This window comes from Triturus cristatus, chromosome 8, assembly GCF_964204655.1.
Source record: "Triturus cristatus chromosome 8, aTriCri1.1, whole genome shotgun sequence".
Lineage (NCBI taxonomy): Eukaryota > Metazoa > Chordata > Amphibia > Caudata > Salamandridae > Triturus > Triturus cristatus.
In genome coordinates, this window is record NC_140591.1 from 64955275 (window position 1) to 64982654 (window position 27380).

Below are 27380 nucleotides of genomic sequence, written 5' to 3' on the forward strand. Positions count from 1 at the left end.
ATAAGGCGTGACCTAGCGGGTATCCCGGCCCCCCAGATTAGTATAAGAGTGGGAGTTGGGCCTCAAGACTTTAGATTATCCTGAACCTGCAAACTTGAACAGAAACTCTGGACCTTCGACATTCGACGAAAGAAGAAGACTGAAGAATCTCCCTTGTAGCCAAGGAGTGGCTACCCTGTGCAAACAGGCACCATCAAGAGACTACCCTTTGCTTTGCCCACGTTCTACGAGGAACCGACTGCAGAGCCCGACCAGAGCCTTGACTTCCAGACTTCTCCGACCCTGATCCACATCCACAGCAAAGCTGAGATCCGTGGAGGCGACGAGCGACGTGGGACCGGCTACCTGGAAAAAGTGGCTAGTAACTTAAAGCGCAGCTTCTGAGGCACCCTCGAAGTTGTGCACCGGGGATTGAGAAGCCCCAACCCCAAGCACCATCTGCACCGAAGATCAGCCCCCCACACTCCACGAGTCCTGCGTGGGGCCCTTCTGCATTTTCCTGCTTGCCGCGTCTGTCCGGTTGCTTGCCCGCTGGCTAGTGGCCTTTGTGACGACGCACCCTGAAATCTTCTGCGCTGGTTTGGCTCCTCCAGACTGGCTCCCGCTTCTCTGCAAAGAAGAAGCACCCCAGACCTTCCTGGTCTGCACCAGAAGCAAGTCCTCCGTTCTTCGTGGGTTCCGCTTGCCAAGGCTTGGTGAGTCCTAGTCCAACTTCGACGCCGCCGACAGCAAGAGCCTTCGTGGGACAGCTCGCCTCCTGGTCCTGGTCGTCCTCGACGTTCCCTGGTCCTCGTGGCTGCAGCAACAAGCTTCACCTTCACCTGCAATCTTCACGACATCGCCTGGTTCCTTCCTGGTTCCACGTGGTCACTGGCTAGTGACCTTGACTCTGTCCCTTCTGCTTGCAGGTCTCCTCTCTTCTTGATCCCAGTCTTGGGATCCACCGGACACTCTTCACTGACTGCCTGTCAGCAACTTTCCTTCAGGCATCCATAGAAGTCCACGACGAAACCCGACGCAAGTTCACACCTATGCACCCGCAGTCCGTGGGCTAGGTAACTTGGGTACTTCAGTGCTCACAAGGGTAGTGACTATCCTAGGGTCTAGTTTCCGAGTCTCGACTCACTAGCTGCTTCAGAAGTGTCCTTAAACTGTTTATTTCAGAACTGTACTATTTCTATCGACTATACGCATTACGCGTGAGTGTTTCCACTGTGCACCTAAATCCCGTGGGCCTCCCACTTCCTAACTGTTGCTAGTGTAGTGTAGCCCCAGCGATTCCCTAGGCCTAGGCCTATTCTATTTCCGTGACAGTGGTCCTTATACCACTTCTTTAGTATATGGTTTGCGTGGCCCCTAGGGCCTAACTGTATTACTTACCTGTGTGACTTAATGTATGCTTAAATAAGACTGTGTTGTACTTACCTCTAATCTCATAAAGAGTGCTGAGGGTTTGACTAGAATAAATACACTTTATTTTATATATATATCTGTTGTGGTGTCCTTTCATTTGGTATTCAAGGGATTATATATGGTATCACAGCTGGCTTCACATGCCATTCAGAGTTTAGCCTAAGACTGCATTTGTCCATGCTACCACTAGGATAGCTGGTCTATAAGGTTGACTTTACAACCAATCACCATAAGGTTTGTTTGGACTGATATAAGGTGTACACAGAACTAGTGACATCATACATCAGGCCAACTTCTCACAGAGAAGATCTGTATACCACACCCTTCTTGGCCAATCCGGGGCGATCTATATGACTTGGGCCCGGTCTTGGCGAATCTGCCTCAGAACCCGAGGAATCAAGGGCATGGGAGGAAACGCGTAAACGAGATGTGAGTCCCATCTCAACTGAAACGCGTCCCCCAAAGCTCCTTGCATCGGATACTGGAGACTGCAGAATGACGGGCAGTGAGCGTTCTCGTGAGTGGCAAACAGGTCCACCCGAGGAGTTCCCCATGTCTGAAAGACGTGACGAACCACCTTCGGATGGAGTCTCCACTCGTGGTCGGCAGAGAACCGCCGACTGAGACTGTCTGCACACACGTTCAGAACCCCGGCCAGATGACTTGCCATCAGACAAATCTGATGATCCTGAGCCCAGAACCAGAGACGCAGAGCCTCTCTGCAGAGACAAAGCGACCCCACTCCTCCCTGCTTGTTGACATACCACATCGCGGTAGTGTTGTCCGTCAGGACTTGAACCGACTGACTGCGAAGGGAAGGGAGGAAGGCCTTGAGTGTCAACATATTACCGCAACTCCAATAGGTTGATGTGAAGCAATCTTTCCTCTGTAGACCAAAGACCCATGATCTCCATATTCCCCAGATACGCACCCCGCCCTAAAGTGGATGCATCCGTTATCACTGTGCCACCGATGGAGGTAGATGGAAGTGCTTTCCTTGAGACAGATTGCCCTCCATGCTCCTCCAAGACAGATCCGCCGCAGCTTCTCTGGAGATCCTCACAGACTCCCTGAGATCTCCTCTGTGCTGATACCACTGCCTGCAGAGGCACCACTGGAGCGTCCTCATGTGCAAGCGTGCATGGTTGACCAACAGAATGCAGGAAGCAAACAGACCGAGCAGACAAAGGACCTTCAGGACTGGAACGATCGCTCCATTGTAAAACAAGGGAATCATTTCCTGTATGTCGAGAATCCTTTGTGGAGGTGGGAATGCTCAACACACAGTAATGCCCAGTACCGCCCCTATGAACAGGTTGAACTGAGAGGGCACCAGGTGAGATTTAGGCACGTTTATCGAAAAACCCAATTTGTACAACAGCTGCGTTGTAACCTGCAGATGATGAAGCACCTTCTCTGGCGACTCCGCTTTGATCAGCCAGTCGTCCCGATAGGGGAAAACTGGAATCCCCAACCTTCTGAGATGGGCTGCCACCACTGCCATCACCTTGGTGAAGACTCGAGGTACAGTAGTAAGACCAAACTGAAGGACCGCAAACTGACAATGTTGCGACCCTACCGTAAACCAGAGATACTTCCAGTGCGACTTCAGGATGGGGATGTGGAAATACGCATCCTGCAAGTCGATCGACACCATCCAGTCCTCCTGTTGAAGCGCCTGAAGAACCTGCGCAAGGGTGAGCATCTTGAACCTCTCTTGCTTCAGAAAAAGGTTCAAGATCCTGAGGTCCAGAATTGGACGTAGCCTGCCATCCTTTTATGGAATCAGGAAATACCGGGATAGCATCCCTAACCCCTCTCCTGCTCTGGAACCACCTCTATCGCACCTTTTTTTAATAACATAAAGACTTCCTCCTGCAGGAGAAGAAGGTGGTCCTCCGAGCAAGTACCTTGACAAGGAGGGTAATTCGGAGGGAATTCCCGAAAGGGAAGGGCGTACCTATTTTCTACAAGATCTAGAATCCAGAGGTCTGAAGTGACCGATTCCCAATCTTGTAGAAAATGGGTAAGCCGGCCCCCCACAGGACCAGCATGATCCAGAATGGTGGATGTAGGGCTGCTTTGCAGTGGTGGGAGGGATTGAGAAAGAGGAAGAGGAGAAGGAGAGCTGCCGACCTCGAGCACGACCTCTGATTCTGCCCCTGTAGCTTTTATAAAGGGTGTTCTGTTGCTGTTGTTGATGCTGCTGCTGGGGCTGCCTGTAGGTCTGAAACGACGACCTTCCAAAGCCCCTGTACCACCTAAAGGAGCCCCTAGGTTGTGTCTGCAGACCCAGACATTTGGCAGTGGCTTTACTTTCTTTAAATCTCTCTAGTGCAGCATCAGCCTTTTTACCAAAAAGCCCAGAACCGTCAAAAGGCAAGTCCAGAAGCGTTGCCTGCACATCAGGGGAGAACTCAGATGACTTCAGCCATGCACTCCTCTTTGTGGCAACAGAAGAGCCCATAATTCTGGCGACAGAGTCCGCGGTATCCAGGCCACTCTGGATAACCTGATGCGCAACTGCCTGAGTGTCCGAAAGCACCTCATTAAAGTTCTGTCTGTCCTCCTCAGACAACTTAGGGGCCAGTTGTTTAGCAAAATCCATTAGAGCATGGATTATATCGGCCCAAAAGACAGGTGGTATTTGTCAATTTTAAGGCCATACTGGCAGAGGAGAAGACTTTCTTGGCTGATTGGTCAAGGTTTTTAGCATCCCTGTCACTAGGGACCTGAGGAAAGGCACCTGAAGACCTCTTAGAACAAGCAGCCTGAACCACCATACTCTCTGGAGAAGGATGGGAAGTAAGAAAGTCTGGATCCCCTGGAGACGCCCTGTATCTTCTAGCCACAGTTTTAGAGACCGCAGGAGCTGAAAAGGGCTTACGCCACGGGTACTCATAGTACAGCCCGCGGGCCAGCGGCGGCCCGGCAAACCTTCCGTGGCGGCCCGCGGACCTTACAGACATCATACCTGTGTGTTTTTTACATCGCCGGTTGCAGCAGCGTGGAGCTTCTGGGGCCCGGGCGATTTCTTTTAACCCCTTCAGCGCGGCGCGGATTCCCGCGCCGTGCTGAAGGGTTCGAGCGCGGGCGGGGCCATGACGGAATGGTTCCGTCATCCGCACAGCTCAACCGATGCTCATGACGGAACCGTTCCGTCATGAGCATCGAAGAGGTTAAAGACCATTAACTTGTAAATGAGGCTTTGTTGAATTTCACCTCTTCTTAGCGCCCCTGATGCAGGGGCGCTAAGAAGAGGTGAAATACAATAAAGCCTCATTAACAAGTGAATGGTTTTTAAAACACCTGTTAAGGACTTGGGTGCGGCGGCGGCTGTGTGTGTTCTCGGAAGCTGTCTCAGCGCGGGTGAGGTGTCAAAGGGTGAGGAGGACAGCAGGGTGAGGTGACGGAGGGCAGCAGGGAGTGAGAGGAGCAGGTGAGGTGACAGGGGGAGGAAGACAGAGTGCGCAGAGGGAGGAAGACAGAGGGAGAGGGAGAGGGGGAAGACAGAGGGAGACATAGGGAGACAGACAGGGAGACAGAGGGAGAGGGAGGGAGACAGAGGGGAGGGAGGGAGAGCGAAAGGGAGACAAACAGTGATTCAGAGAGAGAGAGAGAGGGAGAGACGGAGAGAGAGAGAGGGAGACAGAGGGATGGAGACAGAGAGAGGGAGGGAGACAGAGAGAGGGAGGGAGACAGAGAGAGGGAGGGAGACAGGGAGAGGGAGGGAGACAGAGGGAGGGAGACAGACGGAGGGAGAAAGATGGAGAGAGGGAGGGAGACAGACGGAGAGAGAGAGAGAGAGAGAGAGGGAGACAGAGAGGGAGACAGAGAAAGGGAGACAAACAGAGTGAGTGAGACAGAGGGGGAGAGAGAGAGTGATAGAGAGAGGGAGGGAGACAGAGAGAGAGTGGGAGGGAGACAGAGATAGAGAGGGAGGGAGACGGAGAGAGAGAGGGAGACAGAGAGAAAGGGAGACAGAGTGAGTGAGACAGAGTGAGACAGATGGAGGGAGACAGAGAGAGGGAGACAGAGGGAGGGAGTGAGACAGAGGGAGACAGAGGGAGGGAGATGGAGAGAGGGAGGGAGACAGACGGTGAGAGAGATAGAGAAGGAGACAGGGACACATAGGGAGGGAGACATAGGGAGACGGAGACAGAGGGAGACAGGGAGGGATAGGGAGGGAGAGAGAGAGGGAGAGAGAGAGAGAGAGAGAGAGGGAGGGAGAGAGAGAGAGAGAGAGAGGGAGGGAGGGAGGGAGACAGACAGAGAGAGAGGGAGGGAGGGAGGGAGGGAGGGAGGGAGGGAGATAGATAGATAGATAGATAGATAGATAGATAGATAGATAGATAGATAGATAGATAGATAGATAGATAGATAGATAGATAGATAGATAGATAGATAGATAGATAGATAGATAGATAGATAGATAGATAGATAGATAGATAGATAGATAGATAGATAGATAGATAGATAGATAGATAGATAAAGATGTGTGAATGCCGGGTCTGGTGGCTCAGTGGACGAAGGCGTCCGCTGCAGGGGCCTGTGTTCAACCTCATGGTCATAGTTTTTTTTTTGCTCTAGCCCCGCCTCCTCCCCCACTGCCCCCGCCCCCACCGGTGCGGCCCTCAGCCACAAACCACACTGTAAATTTGGCCCCCGAGAGAAAGTTTGTGAGTACCCATGGCTTACGCCATACCTCCATGACCGGTTCAATGATGGCGTCATTAAATAGAAGTAAGGGTTCTGACACAGTGGAGGGAGAATGTCAAACCTCAGTGAGGATGTTGGGCTTGAACTCAGCAGTTGGTAGCTGTAGATCCAAAAGATCCACTGCTTTTCTAATAACCGTGTGGTAGGGTGCAGTATCAGCTGGAGGAGTAATCTCCCACTCTGGTGATAAATCCAGGCCACTAGCTTCTTTCAACTCCTCAAACAAATCATCAGACTCCATGAGCTCACCCTCTTCCATCTCCTCAACCTGTTACCTTTGTTCTTCCAGGACTCTTTGAGCTTCTCTCCTGGATCTAATCCTCACAACCGGCGTCGGCTGTGCCGTAACCGACTCCGACGGCGCCGGAGTCGAACACGGATCCAGAGAAGCAGCCGGAGTCGAACGAGGTTGAGCCGGAGCCGGTGAAGATGGAAGCGGCGTCTATGTCCTCGGCGCCGGGAAATGCCAAGACGGCGTCACCAGGAAAAAAGGCATAAATGGAGCCTGAGCGTGGGCTTGAGGAACCCCCAAGTTGAAAGCCAATGGACCCATGGGACCCGAAGGTAATCCATCGCTCTAGTAAAGACTCCATACATCGCATTCAAATAATGCGTTGGATCTTGACCCGGGCCTGGAAAGGGGGGATATGGCTCAGACTGAGGCATAACAGGACTCGGGCCGATCGGCGCCGACGGTGGAGCCAGCGGAGTCGAAGACTCATCAGGAGCCGGATCTTCTTCAACTGGAGCCGGAGAATGAGCCGGCGTCGGAGATGGAGCCGGAGAATGCTCCGGTGAAGCCGCAGGCGAGTTCAGGCCAACAGGAAAGGCAGGAACAGAGACAGGAGAAGGAGACACAAAGTCCTTACGACGTCGAGTAGGTGAAGTCGATCTCGAAGCCGCTTCTCAATCCGAACGATGTCGAGAACCATGCCTCTTCTTCTTTTTGTGCTTCTTGGACTTCGTAGCATGCCCCGACTTCGACGCCGACTTCGACTTTGACCTCGATCTGGATCGTCTTCGACCTCTCTTCTCCTTTTTCATTCTAGCAATAAACAACTTGGCCTCTCTTTCCTTTAAAGCTTTTGTACTCATCTTTCAACAGCAAGAGCATCCCCCAATGTCGTGATCCGACGACAGGCACCAGACACAGTCCTCGTGCGGATCCGTAATGGACATGTGCTTACCGCACTCCCTGCATAGCTTGAATCCGGACTTCTTTGTCGACATTTTTTAGCAGGAAGCAAGAAGAAAGAGAGACACCAGCAGAAAAACAAAGTAACTAGCCAAACCTACGGAGAGTCCCAGAAAACCGTTAGCGTTGACGGCACAGAAAAAAGGGAACTGACGTCATCACGCCAACGAGGTCCTCTTATGGATCCAGTGACGTCAGCGGCCCCGCGAGCGGAGCCGTGCTTCTGTGACGTCGTCCTCGTCGGCGTGGTGAGCTACAAAAGTTTCCGAATGTTGCTGGCACAGGGGATAATCACGAGGTGAGGAATCCACTGGCAGATGTATCCATCAGAATCCGCCCTCCTCGTAGCAATAGACGACATCCGTCTTGACATTTTAAAAAAACTTTCTTCACCTTTTCTCACTGATAATCACTTTCTTAGTCTGATTTTGCTGCTCCGCCTTAACATAGCGTCGTAGCACACTGGCGGTACACAAGGTACCCCCAGGAGAACCCCATGATGAAGCATGTCACCAACTATGTTGGTGAGTGAGGGTTCATGAGTAACTTCAGATTGATTTGCAGTGTCACAACAGTTTTGTTATTAGGAATCATTAGTCCTATTATTTTCACACTCTTCTGTTGTTTTCTTCTTAGGAGGCTTGATGACATATTGGGGGCTACGACCCGGGGCAGCTAGGAGGTCTGCAGTCACAGTTCACTCAGAGGCTATTATACTGGCACCAGGGAGGCTCGCGGCGACAGGGCCTGGCTGAAGGAGGGGACTACATGTGAGACCTGAGGTGTTGTCTATTGTGTGGGACACGGAGGAGACCGGGGGGGGGGGGGCTTGAAGTTGTTACACACCACTAGACGGTGGTCCTTCACTCAAGGGGGCCCCGCCAGCTTGGGACGTGGGGCTCCGGGACGCTTGCCATTGCCTTTCACACACGCATAGCATGTCCACCTGCCGCAGTCGGCGGGATAAAACTCTCAAGGAACTCTTTGCCAAGTCCCAGGACAGCCAGAAAATCGGTGATATCCTGGCAGGCTCGGAGGCGGCCGCATCCATGGGGGCTGAAGGAGGGAAAGTGATCACTAAGGCCTTCTTAGAATCGCTGTTCGTGACCCTGTGGGAAGACCTGCAAACACTTAAGCAGGATCTCACAGCCGAAATCAAAGAGGTGCGTCGTGACATGGATAGCATTGGCGAGAGGGTAGTGGAGCTGGAGGAAAAGGCAGACAAACGGGAGACGGAGATGTCGGCGCTACAGTAAGAAGTGATTCGCATTCATGACCAGCAGGTGGACCTTCAGTCCCACCTGGAGGACTTAGAAAACCGCTCCCGTTGACATAACATTAGGATCCGGGGGGGTTAAGGCCGACGAGGAAGCGGGCGACATATTCAAGTACGCCAGAGACCTCTTCAATCACATTTTGGGCAACCCACCTGACACAAACATAGCACTGGACCGGGCACACAGAGTGGGCCCGCCGCGCCTGGGCAGGGCTCCACCGTCAGACATCCTAGTCTGTGTGCAGGACTTTCGGCTCAAGGAAGAAATTCTGAGGAAGGCGCGGAGGATGCATCCACTGACATTCCATGGCCAAAACCCGGTCCTGTACCAGGACCTTGCTGCCCTGACCCTTCACAAGCGGAGGACCTTCCGACCAGTCACCTCCTGCTTCCGCCAACGCAACATCACATGCAGCTGGGGCCACCCATTTCGCCTGATCTTCCGCATGGATGGTAAGATGTTCCAACTCCGCTCCCTCACGGCTTGCCGCTTCTTAGGAATCAATCCCCCAGCAGAGGAATGCAGCGACGAGGGCCCGGCATCCGGCGCAGACGACTCTAAGCCTCGATGGAAGCAACAAGGCCGCCGACGCCAGCTTAACCGGCCAAACCAGACGGAAATCTCCAAAGGCCAGAAGGCCGTGGTGGAGGCACTGCCAGCAGAGTTAGCAAAGACACAGTCTGGGTGACTTTAGCATCGGACACCTGTGTCTCTGGATGGGGTGGTATTTGCTAGGCGAGCCTAGCGGGGGGGAGGAGTCGACTCTGGCCACGACATATTCCCCATGGACAATTCTCTCTGATCATCGGCAGAGGATGGACTATGATTTGTCTTTTGTTGTTTCTCTAGTTCAATTTGGCCTACTCGCTCACCTGCGGAGGACAGACTGTTTTGCGATTACATTTGCTCACCATTTTACCTCCGTCCTAGGTGGGGGAGTTCTGTTGTGATATTTGTTTCGGGTTGTTTCTTTCGGGGTTTGGGGTCCCTGGTCCACCCTTCTCTATTGGCTACTCAGTCCTGCAACTGCTGCCACTCTCGCAGCCCGACTTGACCCCAGAGAGTGCAGGGGTAGGCTTCAGCGTACTTAGCCCTCATCATTTACCTCCACCTGACTGACTTCCACCACACTTAAGGTCCTTACGCTGAACGTGCGGAGTCTTAACAACCCCGTCAAATGAAGGGCTGTTTTGTCCTGTCTCGAAAGTTCTGAGGCTGATATCTGCCTACTGCAGGAAACGCTTCTGTTATCTAAAGATTGCTACAGACTTAAACCCGTAGATTTTCCACTCAGTTGTTCTCCTGCAGTCACACCAAGACAGCCAGGGTTACTAATTTAGTCGCTCAGAGGTTACGGGGTAAGATTCTACACAAGGAGGCAGAGATTAAGGGGAGGCTCCTCATGTACCGCTTTATTGTAGGAGGCCTCACACTTAAGGTGGGCTCTGTGTACGACCCTAATGAAGCACAAGAAAAGTTTTATGCACACTGCACTCACCGAAGCAACGGCTGCGTCGGAACGGCGGATCCTCTTGGGGTGCGACCTGAATCTGGTCTTTGATAATGTCACGGATAGATCCAGTCTCCTTATGGGGCAGTCCGGGGCACTGTCACAAGGGGGGCTGACGCGCCTGCGCGATATAGGCCTAATTGATCTGTGGCGTAATCTCCACCCCAACTCCAGGGAATACTCTTACTACTCTAACGCTCATAAGACCTACGCTAGGTTGGACTACCTGCTGACCTCGACTCCCCTGCACGCACTAGCGATGACTGCAGACATAGAGGTAGCCTCTTTATCGGACCATACACCTGTGCTAGCCACCTTTGCTCTTCCCCCCACGCAGCACATTGGCGCCTCCGCAACACGTTACTGCATCGCGCCACAGTGATAGAAAATGCAAACGTAAGAGGGGGGAACTCGCACAAAAAACGAAAGAGCTGGAACAGATGCACCTGAGGACGGGGGCGCCCCGGGTATGGCATCAGCTGAAGGCAGTGTGGCAACAGTTGGTTGCCCTTGAACAGGACAGGGCTGAATACGCAGCCCTCAGGCTGCACCATGCTTACTACACCGGCGGCGACAGATGCGGTCGGCTTTTGGCCCACAAATTGCGTGAGACTAGGCAGAGACAGGGGGTCCAGAAGATCCACAATGGGGGTGGTGGTTCCGTCTCAGACGCTGCCGCAATAGCCAAAGCGTTTAGTGACTTTTATGCCCGTTTATACACCAGTGAGCCCTTACCCTCTGCTGATGTATTTGGTTATCTGGCAGCCACAGACATGTCCATGTTGACTGAGACACAGGCAGCCTCCCTAGACAGAGACATTCACATCGAGGAGGTCATCGTGGCAATCTCCCGCCTCAAACATGCCAAAGCCCCCGGCCCTGACAGCTTCTCTGCCATTTTTTATAAGACTTTCTGTGCTCTGGTGGCTCCGCTGCTCACTAGACTCTTCAATTCTTTCACAGATCCTGGAGCCATTCCAGAAGAAATGCTGGAGGCCTCAATAGTGATTATCCCGAAGCCGGGCAAAGATAAGATGATGTGCGGTGCTTATCGCCCCATATCTCTACTTAATGTGGACCTCAAGCTATATGCTGGCATCTTAGCCGCACGCCTTTCGCCCCATATGCCAGGTCTAATAGATCCCGACCAGGCGGGCTTTATTCCCCAGCGCCAAACCTGTGACAATACTAAACGGGTGCTCCATCTCATAGAGAAATCCACCAAGACACTGGGGGAATACATGTTTCTTTCTATCTATGCCGAGAAGGCCTTTGATAGGGTCCATTGGCCATATCTAGACCGGGTCCTGGAGCGGGTGGGGATGGGTGAGAAGTGCTGAACGCGCATACTTAATTGCTTCAGGTTTCCCAAGGCCACTGTGCGAGTGAATGGCCACACGTCCTCCCGGTTTCCAATAGAGAGGGGCACAAGCCAAGGGTGTCCGCTGTCACCCCTCCTCTTTGCGCTCTACATGGAGCCCCTGGCCTCCCACTTTCGACACAACCCTGACATCACAGGGATCAGGTTCAACGGGGACACCCATGTGATCGGCCTCTATGCAGATGACGTCTTAATTTCGTTGTCGAACCCGGCCCCCGCTCTCCCGGCCTGCCTCGCAGAGCTGGAGGCCTTTGCTCCCATTTCAGTATTCAAGGTGAACGCTGAGAAGTCGGTGGTGCTAGATATCTCCCTGTCGTCTCCCACTCGTGCACAACTCCAGGCGCATCTTCCCATACAATGGGCGTCTGGTTCGGTTCCCTATCTCGGGATTCAACTGGCTCCTTCGCTGCCCGCCACAGTAACCATTAACTACTCACGACTGAGGACAAAGTTGCGCCGGGAACTGCAACAATGGCTGGGCAGAATTGCGGCAGTCAAAATGACCATGTTGCCTCAGATTCTATATTTATTTCAAACCTTGCCCCTCCAGCCCCCCCAGGGGTGGATTCAACAAACTCAATCCAACTTGGTGCAATTCATCTGGAACGATCATAAGCCGCGGATGAAACTGGCTCTGGCGGTGCTCCCCCCTGAAGAGGGACGCCTCGGAGTCCCCGATATCCAGTTCTAATTTCAGGCGGCACAACTACGTCATTTAGTGGAGTGGAGCCGGCTAGAATCAGAGAAGCACTGGCTGTTCCAGGACCAGGCAGTGGCTGCTTGACCCCTACAGGGGATCCCCTTTCTTAGGAAGCTGCATAGATCTCCCAATCTATACGCATCCTCCATCACTCGGACCACCCTTGAAACATGGAACCGCACTAACATTAGGCATAATCTGACTACCTTCCCCTCGCCACTTGCACCTCGATTTGATAACCCAGACTTCCAACCGGGACTCGACGGAACCGCCTTCGCACGTTGGAGACCCACAGGGTGCCGTTCCCTTGGCCATTTGTTTGATCTGGACGGGATTATCCCATTTCACCAACTCAAATCGGACTATGGGTTGTGTGAGTCTGAGAGGCTCCAGTACCTTCAACTCAGTCATTGGGCCTTGCACAATCAGGTTCTGCCTTCTGCCGGCAGACTCCTCTCCACATTTGAGAGATGACTACTCACCCGCTCCTCAGACAAAAAACGAATCTCAGATTTATATAAGATGCTGCTACAGAGAAACACACACATGCACAATGCGGGGCGCGAGCGCTGGGAAAGGCACCTCGGCAGAACACTTACCCACAAAGAATTGGCGGGGGTCTACTACAGAGCACGCCACTCAGCAATCACACGGGCCTGACCGAGACCTTCACTAAAGTGGCCACATACTGGTACTACACACCTGACCATCTTCATTCTATAGATCCCTCCCGAGATGCGGACTGCTGGCGGGGATGTGGGGAAAGGGGCACCCTGGTGCATCTGTTATGGGACTGCTCCCATCTCCACGCTTATTGGGACCATGTCCTCACCGAAGTGGATACACATTTCGACACACAAGTCCCGCGCTTACCTGCCTACGTACTTCTGGGCCTCCCAAACCCACTGACATACCCACTGAAATCTCACAGAGGCCGGCTCATTGCCATAGTGCTGCGATCAGCGGTTCAAAACATCCTGACACACTGGTGCACACCACAGATTCCCACCTTCGCGGGCTGGCTGTACCGATTGTGGCACGTGTTGGGTATGGAGAAGCTCACTCTGACCATGATGGGGAAGCGATCTTCATTAAATGACCTATGGCAGCCATTCCTATCTCTCCTCTCTTCCAAATTCCGTGAAGTCACGTCCCAGGTATCTACACCTTTTGCGACTTTCTGATCAACGGCAATCACATACCTGAATCCTGACGGTGCAGGATTACGCACACATTCTGTTTTCTTCTTCTGCTCTCTCTTTTCTCTCTCGGTGGACAAGGGACGGGGTGAGGGGAGGCGGGGAGGTTAGAGTAAGTTTCATTTATGGTTATTGCTGCACTTCTCTAATTGCATCGGGCGACTTATCTGTTCCGCTACTTCAACATAGCATGCTTAGACCGTGTGCCGACGGTTATATACTGCCCTTTAACTGCTGACTATGTTCTGACAACTCTTAATAAAAAGATTTAAACCTAAAAAAAAAAACATGCTAAAACCTCTGTACTCTCTCATTCTGAGACTCCCATCTGCTGTTTCCACATCATCAACAACTAAATTCAAGCCTCTGTACACCTCCAATCTAAGACAACCCATCGGCTTCTCCTACATCACATACAAGTATACTCGAGCCTCTGTACTCCATTCTAAGACCATCCATCTGCAGCTCCCACATCACTAATGGGTATAATAAAGACTCTGTACACTCTTATTCTAAGCCGACTCATCTGCAGTTCCCACATCACTAATGGTTGTATTAAAGCTTCTGTGTACTCCCACTCTAAGACCACCCAGCTGCTGTTCCCACATCATTAATGAGTATACTCAAGTCTACGTACCCCTTCATTCTGAAACCACCCAGCTACTATTCCCACATCACTAGCGAGTATGATCAAGCCTCTGTACTCCTCCATTCTAAGACCATTCATGCACTCTACCCACATCACTAAATAGTATACTTAAGCCTCTGTACTATCCCATTTTAAGACCACTTATCTGCTGTTGCAACATTACCTACGAGCATCCCCAAGCATCTGTACTCTCCCAATCTAAGAACACCCATCTTCTGCTCCAACATCACTAACAAGTATACTCAAGCCTCTGTACTCCTCTATTCTCTCACCACCCATCTACCATACCCACATGACTAACAAGTATACTCAAGCCTCTGAACTCCTCTATTCTCTCACCACCCATCTACCATACCCACATGACTAACAAGTATACTCAAGCCTCTGTACTATCCCATTCTAAGACCATCCATCTAATGTCCCAACGTCACTAAAGAGCATACAAAAAGCATCAGTACTCCTCCATTCTAACACCACTCACCTGCCATTCCCACATCATTAATCAGTATATTCAATCATGTGTACTCCTCCATTCTATGACCACATCTGCTGTTCCAATATCACTAATCAGTATACTCAAGACTCTGTACTCCTCGATTTTGAGACCAACAATCTGCTGTTCCCACCTTACTCAATAGTATACTCAAGCCTCTGTACTCCTCAATTCTAAGATCATCGATCTACAATTACCATATCCCGAACGAGAATATTCAAGCCTCTCTACTCCTCCTTTCTAAAACCACATCTGCTGCTCTCACATCACTAACCAGTATATTTATACCTCTGTACTCTCCCATCCTAAGACCACCCATCTGCTATTCCCATATCACCTACAAGCATACTCAAGCCTCTGTACTCCTCTATTATGAGACCACCCACAGGCTGTTCCTATGTAACCAATGAGTATACTCAAGCCACTCTATTCCTCCATTCTGATACCACTCATCTGGTGTTGCCACATCACTAACAAGAATACTACTCAAACCTCTCTACTCTTCCATTCAAAGACCATCCATCTGCTGTTCTCATATCACTAACAACTATACCCAAGCCTCTGTACTCTTCCATTATGAGACCATCTATCTAACGTTCGCACGCCACTAACGAGTGTACTCAAGCCTCTGTACTCCTCCATTCTAAGACCACCAATCCGATGTTCCCACATAACCTACGAGTATTTTCAAGCCTCTGTACTCTCCAATTCGAAGTCCACCCACCTGCCATTCCCACATCACTCACGGGTATACTCAAGCCCCTGTACTCTTTTATGCAGAGACCATACAGCTACTGTTCCGACATCATGAACAAGTATACTCAAGCCTCTGAACTCAGCCATTCTAACACCACCCATCGGCTGTTCCAACATCACCTACAATTGTACCCCAGTACTCTTCCTTTCCAAGACCACCCATCTGCTTTTCCCACATCACCTACAAGTATATTCAAGTTTCTGTACTCCTCCATTCTAAGACCACCCACCTGCTGTTCCCACATCACTAACGAGTATACTCAAGCATCTATACTTGTCCATTCTAAGATCACCCACCTGCCATTCCCACATCACTCACGAGTATACTCAAGCCTATGTACTCTTTTAAGCAGAGACCATACAGCTACTGTTCCGACATCATGAACAAGTATACTCAAGCCTCTGAACTCAGCCATTCTAACACCACCCATCGGCTGTTCCAACATCACCTAAAAGTATATTCAATTCTCTGTCCTCCTCTATTCTAAGACCACCCATCTGCTCTTTCCACATCACTAACGAGTATATTTAAGCATATGTCCTCCTCCATTCTAAGACCACCCATCTGCTGCTCCCACATCTCTAGCCACGATATTCAAGTCTTTCTATTCCTCCATTCTAAGACCCATCTGCTGTTCCCATATCACCTACAAGTAAACTTAAGCCTCTATACTCCCTGATTCGAAGACTGTTGATCTACTATTGCCACATGACTTACAAGTATACTCAAGCCTGTCTACTAATTTATTCTGAGACCACCCATCTGTAGTTCCCACATCACCTACAAGTATACTCAAGCCTCTGTACTCTATTCTAAGACAAACCAGCTGCTGCTCCCACATCACTTACAAGTATACTAAAACCTCTGTACTCCTCCATTTTGAGACCAACAATCTGCTGTTCCCACATCACCTACAAATATACTCAAGCCTCTGTACTCCTCCATTTTAAGATCCCACATCTGCTGTTCCCACTTCACTAAATAGTACACCCAAACCTCTGCTCTCCTCATTCTAAGACAATCCATCTCCTGTTCACATATCACTAGCGAGTATCCACAAGACTGTGTACTCCTCTCTTCTAAAACCAGCCACCAGCTGTTCCCACATCACCTGCACATATATTCAAGCCCTCTCCTCTTTCACTCTAAGACCACCCATCCACTATTCCCACGTCACAAACGAGTACATTCAAGTGTCTGTACTATCCTATTCTAAGACCATCCATCTCCTTTTCTCAAATCGTTAACAAGTATACTCATCCGCTGTCCCAACATCACTTACAACATCACTTACAAGTATATTCAAGCCTCTCTATTGTTCATCGACAACGTCTGTTGTTCCTAGATCACTAACGAGTATACTCAAGCCTCTGAACTCCTCCATTCTAAGACCACCAATCTGCTGTTCTGACATCACCTACAAGTATATTTAAATCTCCTCTATTCTAAAACCACCCATCCGCTGTTCCCAAATCACTGAGAATATTCAAGCCTCTCTACTTCTCCAGTCTCAGTCCCCTCTCTGCTGTTCCCACATCACCTACAAGTATACTGAAGTCTCTGAACTCCTCCATTCTGAGACCACTCAACTGCTGTTCCCACATCACAAATAGGTATATTCAACCATCTGACCTCTTCCATTCTAAAACCACTCATCTGCTGTTCCCACATCACTAACGAGTATATTCAAGCCTCTCTACTCCTCCATTCTAAGGCCCCCATCTGCTGTTCCCACATCACCTACAAGTACACTGAAGCCTCTGAACTGCTCCATTCTAAGATCACCCATCTGCTGTTTCCACAGCACCCACACAAGTATACTCAAGCCTCTCAACAACTCCATTCTGAGACCTCCCATCTGCTGTTCCCACATCACTAGCAAGTATACTCAACCCTCTCTACTCTTCCATTCTAAGTCCCCCATCTGCTGTTCCTACATCACCTACAAGTATACTCAAGCCTCTGCAGTCCTCCATTCTGAGACCACCCATCTGCTGTTACCACATCACCAATGAGTGTACTTAAGCATCTGTAGCCTTGCTTTTTGAGAACATGCATCTACTAAGGAGTATACTCAAGCCACTGTACTCTTCCATTCTAAGACCACTGACCTGCTGTTCCCACATCACCCACAAGTATGCTCAAGCCACTGTACTCCTCCATTCTAAGACCACTGACCTGTTGTTCCCACATCACCCACAAGTATGCTCCTGCCACTGTACTCCTCCATTCTAAGACCACTGACCTGCTGTTCCAACATCACCCACAAGTATGCTCAAGGCACTGTACTCTTCCATTCTAAGAAGACCATGCATCTACTGTTCCCACATCACGAACGAGTATACTCAAGCCTCTGAACTCATCCATTCTGAGACCACCCAACTGCTGTTCCCACATCACTAATGAGTTTATTCAAGCTTCTCTACTCCTCCATTCTAAATGCCCCATCAGCTGTTTACACATCACCTACAAGTATACTGAAACCTCTGAACTGCTCCATTCTAAGACCATCCAACTGCTGTTCCCACATCACCCACAAGTATGCTTAAGGCACTGTACTCTTCCATTCTAAGAAGACCATGCATCTACTGTTCCCACATCACGAACGAGTATGCTCAAGCCTCTGAACTCCTCCATTCTAAGACCATTGACTTGCTGTTCCCACATCACCCACAAGTATGCCCAAGGCTCTGTACTCCTCCATTCTAAGACCACTGACCTGCTGTTCCCACATCACCCACAAGTATGCTCAAGGCACTGTACCCTTCCATTCTAAGAAGACCATGTATCTACTGTTCCCACATCACAAACGAGAACGAGTATACTCAAGCCTCTGAACTCATCCATTCCGAGACCACACAACTGCTGTTCCCACATCACTAATGAGTTTATTCAAGCTTCTCTACTCCTCCATTCTGTATGCCCCATCAACTGTTTACACATCACCTACAAGTATACTGAAACCTCTGAACTGCTCCATTCTAAGACCATCCATCTGCTGTTTCCGCAGCACCCACAGGTATACACAAACCTCTGAATTCCTCCATTCTGAGACACCCGTCTGCTGTTCCCACATAACTAAGCACTATACTCAAGCCACTGTACTCCTCCATTCTAAGACCACTGATCTGCTGTTACCACATCACTAGCACTATACTCAAGCCACTGTACTCCTCCAATCTAAGACCACTGATCTGCTGTTCCCACATCAATAAGCACTATACTCAAGCCACTGAACTCCTCCATTATAAGACCACTGATCTGCTGTTCCCACATCACCTACAATATTCTCAAGCCTCTAAACTCCTACATTCTGAGACACCCGTCTGCTGTTCCCACATTCCTAAGGAGTATACTCAAGCCACTATACTCCTCCATTCTAAGACCACAGATCTGCTGTTCCCACACCACTAGCAAGTATAGTCAAGTCTATGTACTCTTCCATTGTCAGACCACCCATCTGCGTTTCCCTACATCACTAATGCGTATATTCAAGGGTCTGTAAACCTCCATAGTAAGACCAAATATCTGCTGTTCCCAAGTCACCTATACGTATACGCAAGTCTCTGTACTCTTTCATTCTAAGACCACCCATCTGCTGTTCTCACATCACTAACAGGTATATTCAAGCCTCTGTACTATCCCATTCTAAGACCACCCATCTACTGTTCCCACATGACTTACAAGTATACTCAGCCTCTGTACTCCTCCATTTTGAGACCAACAATCTGCTGTTCCCATACCACCAACAAAAATATTCAAGCCTCTGTACTTCTCCATTTTAAGACCACCCATCTGCTGTTCGCACATCACTAAATAGTATACTCAAGCCTCTATTCTTCTCCATTCTAAGACCACCCATCTGCGAATCCAACATCAGTAACGAGTATATTTAAGCCTCTCTACTCTTCCATTCTAAGTCCCCCATCTGCTGTTCAACATCACCTACAAGTATACTCAAGCCTCTGCATTCCTCCATTCTGAGACCACCCATCTGCTGTTTTCACAGCACCCACAAGTATACTCAAGCCTCTGAACGCCTCCATTCTAAGACCACCCGTCTACTGTTTCCACAGCACCTACAAGTATACTCAAGCCTCTGAACTCCTCCATTGTAGGACCTCCCATCTGCTGTTCCCACATCACTAAGGAGTATACTCAAGCCACAGTACTCCTCCATTCTAAGGCCAATGATCTGCTGTTCTCACATTACTAGCAAGTATACGCAAACAACTGTACTCTTTCATTGTGAGACCACCCGTCTGCTTTTTCCAACATCACTAATGAGTATATTTAAGGCTCTCTACACCTCCATTGTAAGACAACCCATCTGATGTTCCACCATCACCTACAAGTATACTCAAGCCTCTGAACTCCTCTATTCTAGGACCACCGATCTGCTGTTCCCACATTACCTACAAGTATACTCAAGCCTCTGTGCTCCTTCATTCTAAGACCTCTCATCTGCTGTTCCCACATCACCTTCAAGTATTCGGTCATTCCTGATGTCCAGGCCAAGCACCCCGTTCCCCCAGGGGGACCACATTTTCTTCAATCTCTTCCTTGCAGGCCCATCTAACCTCAATACCATCCTATGCCCGGAGCCTAATCCCCAGTCTCATGCTCACCTGAGGCACCATGTTCTTGAAGGACTCCATGATCTTCGAGCTCTTGGCTTCTTGGTAGTAGGAAAAGATGCCAGTGATGATGACAACTACTGAGAGCACAATGCCAAGATATAGCTGCGGAGAACAAATATGGATAAAACTTACACTGAGTCGCAGACTAGAGTTGCCAGCCAAAAGAGAAGCAATGAGATCTGCAGAGAGGTTCAAGATTCAACAGGATGTAACATTCTGACAGAGGATTAAGCATCTCATGCTAAAGCATTTCTCATTGACTAAGGGCCTGATTTTGAGTTTTGCGAATATAGTAGTGTCTGTTGGGGTGGCGAAGGAGATTACCTGCAACATTCCAAGGGTACTCTGCCTTCCAAATTTAGAGATTACCTCTGCCCTGGCTGTAATTTCTGTACAATGAAAGGAACCAATGTCACAGTGGTTTCTTTCAGTGTACTAAAAGCTTGGTGAACTGCCTCTATCAGCTTTGATGGTTGTAAGGAAAATGTTTGACTTTTTTTTGTTTTTAAAAAACAAACTCCAACTTTGGGAGTTTGTTATAATAAACACAAAAAAACAATGAACCCCTTAAGGAAAGTGCCCCTTTTTGCATGGTTACCCCTCCCCACTTTTTGCCTGACACATGATGCACTTTGACTAGGTGTACCCTGGGTCCCGGCCAATTAGGTTCCCAGTAAGCTCTACCTTTGTACCCCCAAATGACACATCACTTTTTACAGGTAAGCCCCTTGTAAAAGGTACCATAGGTACCAAGGGCACTGTGACCAGGGAAGGCCTCTAAGGGCTGATGCAACTATTGTGCCACCGTTTGAGGCCCTGTACCTTAACACCCACACACTGCCATTGCAGGCTGCATGTTTTGGTGGAGACAAGTGAAGAGTCGACATGGCACATATCCCTTTGTGCCATGCTTGCAACTCACTGCCTGGGGCCTAGGTAAGTCACCCCTCTAGCAGGGTGCACTAGCCCCTAGGATACTGGATAAGGCCTTACCATCCATTCTTGGAGCGTGTGCACTGCAAAAGTTTAGGGTTTGCGTCAAGTCTGCCATTTAAAGATTGAACAGGGTTGGGGCAAGCACACACCTTTGTTTAAGCCCTTTAGTGGTAGGGATGCGCTTAGAAAGGTGTATGCCATTGCCCAGTTTTATGTGGAGGTATATTGGCATGTCTAAGAGAGCGTTTTGGATTTTCTAGCTTGCTAGTTTCTTCCACAGCCTTGTTCAATCTATGTTGTCAAATGCTGCCCTGAAGTCTATGAAGCAGAAATGCAGTGCCTCATTGGTTGCCTTGGCCATATCCATGAGGAGTGACATGGTTAGGATGTTGATTGTTGTGCCAGTTGCTTTGCAGAACCCTGTCTGGTTAAATGGAATAATTTTGTGTTCCATGGACCAGTCTTGAAGCTCGGATAGTAAAGTGCCGGAAAAGTATTTTGCCTCAATGTCAAGCAGGGCAATAAGGCGGTTATTTTTCTGGAAGGTTTTATTGCTTGATTTATGAATTGGTGAAATGATAGAGCCTTTCCACGAAGGTGGTAGAAGTTGATCCATCTGCCTGATTTCACAAAAGGTAAGGTCTAACGTATCTGCCCAAAAATCTGCATCTTGTTTGAAAAGAGCAGGTGGAATTCCATTTGGTCCTGGTGCTCCCTCTCTCCTGCCCTTCTCTTTTGTTCAGGAATGTTCCACGCCGACAACTGAGCCAGTATCTCTTCTTCAGTCAAAGAGCCCAGAAGAAATATATTGAGATCCCCTGAGAGAATGAACTTTGGGGTATCCTGTTCCTGTTTGATTTTCAAAAGATGGTCCATTAGGTGCCTAGTGTCTTGGGTTTTTCGTTTTGAATTTATGTAGGCATAAAAAATTATCACCTCTTCGTTTTTCCCCTTGATTTTGAGGGAGGTCTTGATTGTCTTGACCGATGATGAGGAAGAAGGAATTTCCTTTGCGGTGGATATGCTTGTTGTTGACACATAGGTTGCCAGCCCGCCTGATAGACGCCCACATTGAGCTTTTCTGATTGTGGGTGTGTGAAAGCATATGAAACCCTGTAATTGATAAGGTTCGGCTATCCATGTTTCGTGTAGTAGCACTATGTCATATGATCTCATGTATGATACAAACTCCGGGTCAGCTGCCTTACTTCTAAGACCACTATTATTCCATGAGCAGAGACGAAGTGTTGACTGAACCCCCCCCCCCCATCCTTTTGTACATTTTGTCACTTTGTGTGGTTGTTAATAGTTCTGTAGATCCGCTGATTGTCTGAGTATACGGGTAATGAATGTGATAGCTGCCTGGAGTCGCTGGAGCAGTCGGTGTGTCCCTGCTTCCTTGACAAGAACTACAGTGGTTCTGTCGGGGAGCAAATCATTTCTTTACATCAATATATATGATTCAAATAATATCATTCAATTGCATTATTGGTGGAACACAAAACAAGCAAGCCAACTGAAAAGTGCTTCTCAGAATAGCAATTTTTGCTTTATACATGGGACAATCAAAATTCTGTATTCATAGGACTGTCAAACAATAAATGCACAGACGGGTCGTGGGTGAGACAAGGGGGGGGGAGCACTATGTGTACAACTATTTCGGCTGCCACTGTTCTGTGTTTTCTTTTTGACTTGTTTACGAGTCATTTGTTCTCAACGCCTAAGTTGCTTGGGTGACACACATTTGCATGTACGGCTAAGTGGCTGGTATATGGTGGCTGCTGCCCCTCTTTCAGAGACAACACCGGAACTGATGAGGTACATGCACCCGGCTCCCGGGCAGGTTGCGGTTGGTACACTTCTTGATTGTGGGGGATGTCTAGCTGGCTAGGCCAGACACGGATTAGAAACCCGCATATGTTCATATGCTTCTGTGTGTAATGTATCCTACCGAACCATGTATTCTTTCTTTGCTATACTTAAAAAAACAATAAAAACAGATTTGCAAAAAAAACAATAAATGCACAGATAAAGTGACATTAAATACAGTGAAGTAAAGTGCTCAGTGACGGTGGTGCTGTGATGCTATTATATACAAGTGTAGAAGTAAAATATATACAAGTTATTGAGCGAAATTACCAAATGCGGATAAGGTCAGGACAACATTGGTCAATGTCTCAGGTAGATGGCATAGATTGTTAATTATTTCAGAACCATGAGACTTGATGTAGCTGAACACAAAGCAATCACCGACGTTTTGACCCAAAACAACAGCCTGATTAAATGATGTCAAACAGGGTCTTCTTCAGGAGACTGCCGCCGGTAAAGGACGTGTTAAGAGGATACTTACTGGCCTGGCTGCTGGGAGCATAACTTGCGCCTGCTCCCTCGGCGAATGATGAATTACTTCTGCCATGTAAATACAAGATTAAGAGCTACTGAGTTTCGAAATTTAATTCCAGCCAAATCGCAAATCGCTTTTCTTCCTGAACAATTCAGGCCACTTTTAGCCTTGACCTTGATAGGCCACCGCAAGGGAGTTCACCCTCACCTTTGGGCTGTCTTCATTTTCCTTAGCCTTGAAGAAGACCCCGTTTGGCATAATTTAATCAGGCTGTTGTTTAGGGTCGAAACGTCGGCGATTGCTTTGTGTTCAGCTACATCAAGTCTCATGGTTCTGAAATAATGAGCATCTATGCCATCTACCTGAGACATTGACCAATGTTGTTCTGACCTTATCCGCATTCGTTAATTTCGCTCAATAACTTGTATATATTTTACTTCTACACTTTTATATAATAGCATCACAGAACCACAGTCACTGAGCACTTTACTTCACTATATTTAATGTCACTTTATCTGTGCATTTATTGTTTAACAGCCCTATAAATACAGAATTTTGATTGTCCCATGTATAAAGTAAAAATTGCTATTCTGAGAAGCACTTTTCAGTTGGCTTGCTTGTTTGGTGTTCCAACAATAATGCAATTGAATGATATTATTTGAATCATATATATTGATGTAAAGAAATGATTTGCTCGCCGACAGAACCACTGTAGTTCTTTTCATATATACCCAGGTTCTGAGGGACACAGGGTTGCCCCTTGTAACTATATGCATGCTTCCTTGACGGCAATTGGCTTAGCGCTCCCTTTAGGACTGAAGGAGTGATTCCTCTGCAGATGTTGTTTTTGTTCTTCATGTTTCCGAGCAGTGGAAGGGGGTATCCTACTTTATGGTAAGGTAAAAATCTTATACCCCGTGACTTGAATGTTTCGCTTTCATTTAGCATGTAGTTGGCGAAGAAGGGAGACCACCATGTGGATTTGGTGACTTCACCTGATGAACTCTATTGAGAGCAAGTCAGTTATTTTCATGTCTCTTAGGGCTGGAGTTGTTGCGAGTAACTGGAGAATATTACCTCTATTTAGATTGTCACAATTCCCTTTTTATTTGAACGCTGGTATAAGGAATAGGGCGCAGAGCTCTGACAGCTGTCTGAATGGGGTTCTCCATTGGAGGACTTCCTCACCTTGGTGCCAGTTGAATATTTACTGGTTCTGTACCCTGTTGTCGCGGTCTGTCTGAGCAGATGTTATATCGTGGTTGTTGGCCAGTTGTGGTCTAATACCTTATGACCGCCAGAGGGGGCCTTTTGTGTCTTCTTCTCCCTGCACTTGTCCCCTTATGTTGTCTCACAATTGTAAGGGGCCAGTGCTGGATTTTGGGTTGTCCACCATCGCTGTGCCCCGGCTCATGTAGTTTGTCACTAGCAGAGTTGGGGCTGTATTATTTGTCACTTTGCTGGTTGCAGCTGGTGCCATATGTCTGTTCAGGTCTCTCTCTGAATGTTGCGCTTGCGCTGTTGCTATCTCATTTGTTGTTAGACCTGGCACCTTGGCGTGAGTCTCCCTTCCACTTTTTGTCGCTGTGCCTCATGTGTTTTGCTGGTGTTAGCTGCTCAGAGCACTGCGCCACTGCCAACCAGTGCCACAGTGCAAGTGCTCCCTATTTAAAATGTACATGTTGGTTGGATTCCATGATTGGCTTATTTGGTTTACTGTCAGACCCCAGTAAAGTGCACCAGGAGTGCCAGGGCAGGTAAATACAAATGCTTCCGGTGGGCTTGCAGCACTGGTTGGGCCACCCACAGAAGCGGCCTGGTAAAATGTATCTAAGGTCTGCCATTGCAGAACCTGCATGCAGTCTGCTACTGTCATGCTGACTGGGCACGTGCACCCACTTGCCAGTCCCCAAACCTTCCCTTAACTGCATGTTAGTCACCCCTCTGGTAGGACAAGCCCTGATGTGTGTGGCATGTCCTAATAGTGAATTACACCCATTTTCGTTTTTCACTATTGTAAGGCTACCTGTTCTCCGTAGGCCAGAATGGGCTGTTAGAATTGTTACATTCTATGATCCTAACAGACCCAGGGAACATGGTAGAAATTAGAGTTTAGTATGCCTGAACTAAGAATAATAAAATACATCTTTTAGTAAAGTTTATTTTAATATTCTGCGTTTGCAAATACCACTTTTAGAAAGTTGGTATTTGCTTGAAATGACCATTTCAGCCGGCCTCTGCTAGGATGTGTATCTGCCTGTCTGGTTGTGTGAGTGACAGGGCTGGGGAAACCCAGAGGGGCAGGGCTAGGTAGCCTGGTGGTGAATGGAGAGATTGACAGCCAGATGGGTGGGAGGAGTACACCTGGACTCTGAATAGGGTTGTGCTCTGCCACCACAATTCTGGCTCCACCTCCTGTGGAGCGGCTGATGTCTCTTCCCTGCACCCTGAATAGAAAGGCAGAGTCATGTCAACAGAGTGCTCAAGAACTGGTTTGGACTGGGCAAAGGCCCCTCTACCCCAGAGGAACAAAGGAATTAGGGGTATAAGTATTGGGACCCTGCTCCCAAGAAATTAGATCCTGCTTAACAAGGAGAACCTCTGCCTGAGGAGAAGGAACTGGGAAAGCTGTAAGGAGGAGTACTGTGCCCGACCTGGGGGATTGGCCTGCAGTGGTTGCCTTGCTGCTGAAGGAGAGGAGAAAGACTACAAAGACTTTATTTCAACTTGTGCTTCAAGAAGATCTCCAAGGGCTTGTGCTGAGCTTGCCCCCTGATCGAAGTCCCAGGACCAGTGGACTTCACCCCCAGCTCCCCAAAGTCTTTTGGAAGTGCCTGCTGCTGTTGTTGGGCCTTCTGAGGGACTGCGTGTCGCAAGGAGCTGGAAGCGCGTCTCAAGAAGGAGAAGCGTGCCGCCGTCGGAGCTGTTGCCGTCGCATCTCGCAGAGAGTGTCGCCGCTGCAGCATCGCATCGAGCGGAAGCGTCTCGCGTCATTCCGGAAGTGTCTCGCAACGCCGAAGAAGCGTGTCGCCATCGCAGCCGTCGTAGCTGACGCATTGCACCGCATCAAGAGAAGAGTCTCGCATCGTGAAAGAAGCGTGTCGCCATCGCAGCCATCCTAGTTGTCGCATTGCACCGCATCAATAAAAGCGCCTCGCATCCAAGGAGAAGCGTGCCGCCGTCGGAGCCGCTGTCGTCGCATCACGCAAAGGGGTGTCGCCGCTGCAGCATCGCATCGAGCGGAAGCGTCTCGTAAACGTCGGAGAAGAGTGCCGCTGCCAAGGCCTCTGTTGTCGCATCTCGTCAAGGGTGACGCCGCTGTAGCTGACGCATCGAGTCGAGCCTTCTCGCAACATCGGAGAAGCGTAACGCATCTGGAAGTTCTTCACGTCTTTATTTCTTTTGCACCAAGAACTCCATCGCATCACATCGTTGCAACACTTTCGTTGCCCTGCGTGTCGCATCTAACGTACATTGACTTAAAGTGTCGCATTTAAGAACTTAAGAGAACTAAGCAATCATCTACCAACTAAAGTAACAGTATTGTGTATTTTTGTCGTTTAATGGTCTTGTGGTAACTAGGCCTGGGCTAAAATTTCGTTCCGTTTGAGGAAATTGCGATAATTTTACATTTTCGCGTTCTGCAGAATGCGCGAAAATGTCAAAATTTCCGCATTCCGCAGCTTTGCGATAAAATGGTTCTTGCTCGCGCTGTAAAAATAATACATTCTCCCTGCATTCGCCGACAAGTTTTCTTGATCCGGTCGCGTTCTCCATGAGATGTTGTATTGTTTTTAGCCATTTGCGCTGTCTCGCGACAGTTCGCGCCCGCAGTGACGTCATGCGTCGCGCGATCACGTCTTTCTTCTCGCGATCATGCACCGCGAGACAACTGAAAACAAGATGGCCGCGCCCGCGAGCAACCGCATGGGTAAGTTGGCGAGCCGCAACCATGCAGAAAATCTCGCGAACATGCGGGAAAAAAACTTCCGCATCTTCGCGATATTTACGCGTGTTTGCGATAATTTTTAACATTTTCGCTATAATTTGCGAAAGTGGATTTCGCAAATTCCGCCCACCCCTAGTGGTAACTCTATATAAAGAATCCTTATTTTTAATATAAACCTGTGTGGTGTCCATTTGTAGTGTTGTCACTTGGTTACTGTA

The 27380-nt window shown here is 48.9% G+C and overlaps 1 protein-coding gene across 1 annotated transcript in view; it reads right to left on the reverse strand.

Annotated features, from left to right (window-relative positions):
- The window catches only part of LOC146801335 (sodium/potassium-transporting ATPase subunit alpha-1-like), a 2293178-nt gene that overhangs the window by 1798296 nt on the left and 467502 nt on the right, over window positions 1-27380 (reverse strand). Inside the window, exon 5 of the mRNA XM_085623701.1 lies at window positions 19922-20035. Within this exon, the coding sequence (XP_085479827.1) occupies window positions 19922-20035 (114 nt within the window). The remainder of the gene's footprint in view (window positions 1-19921; window positions 20036-27380) is intronic.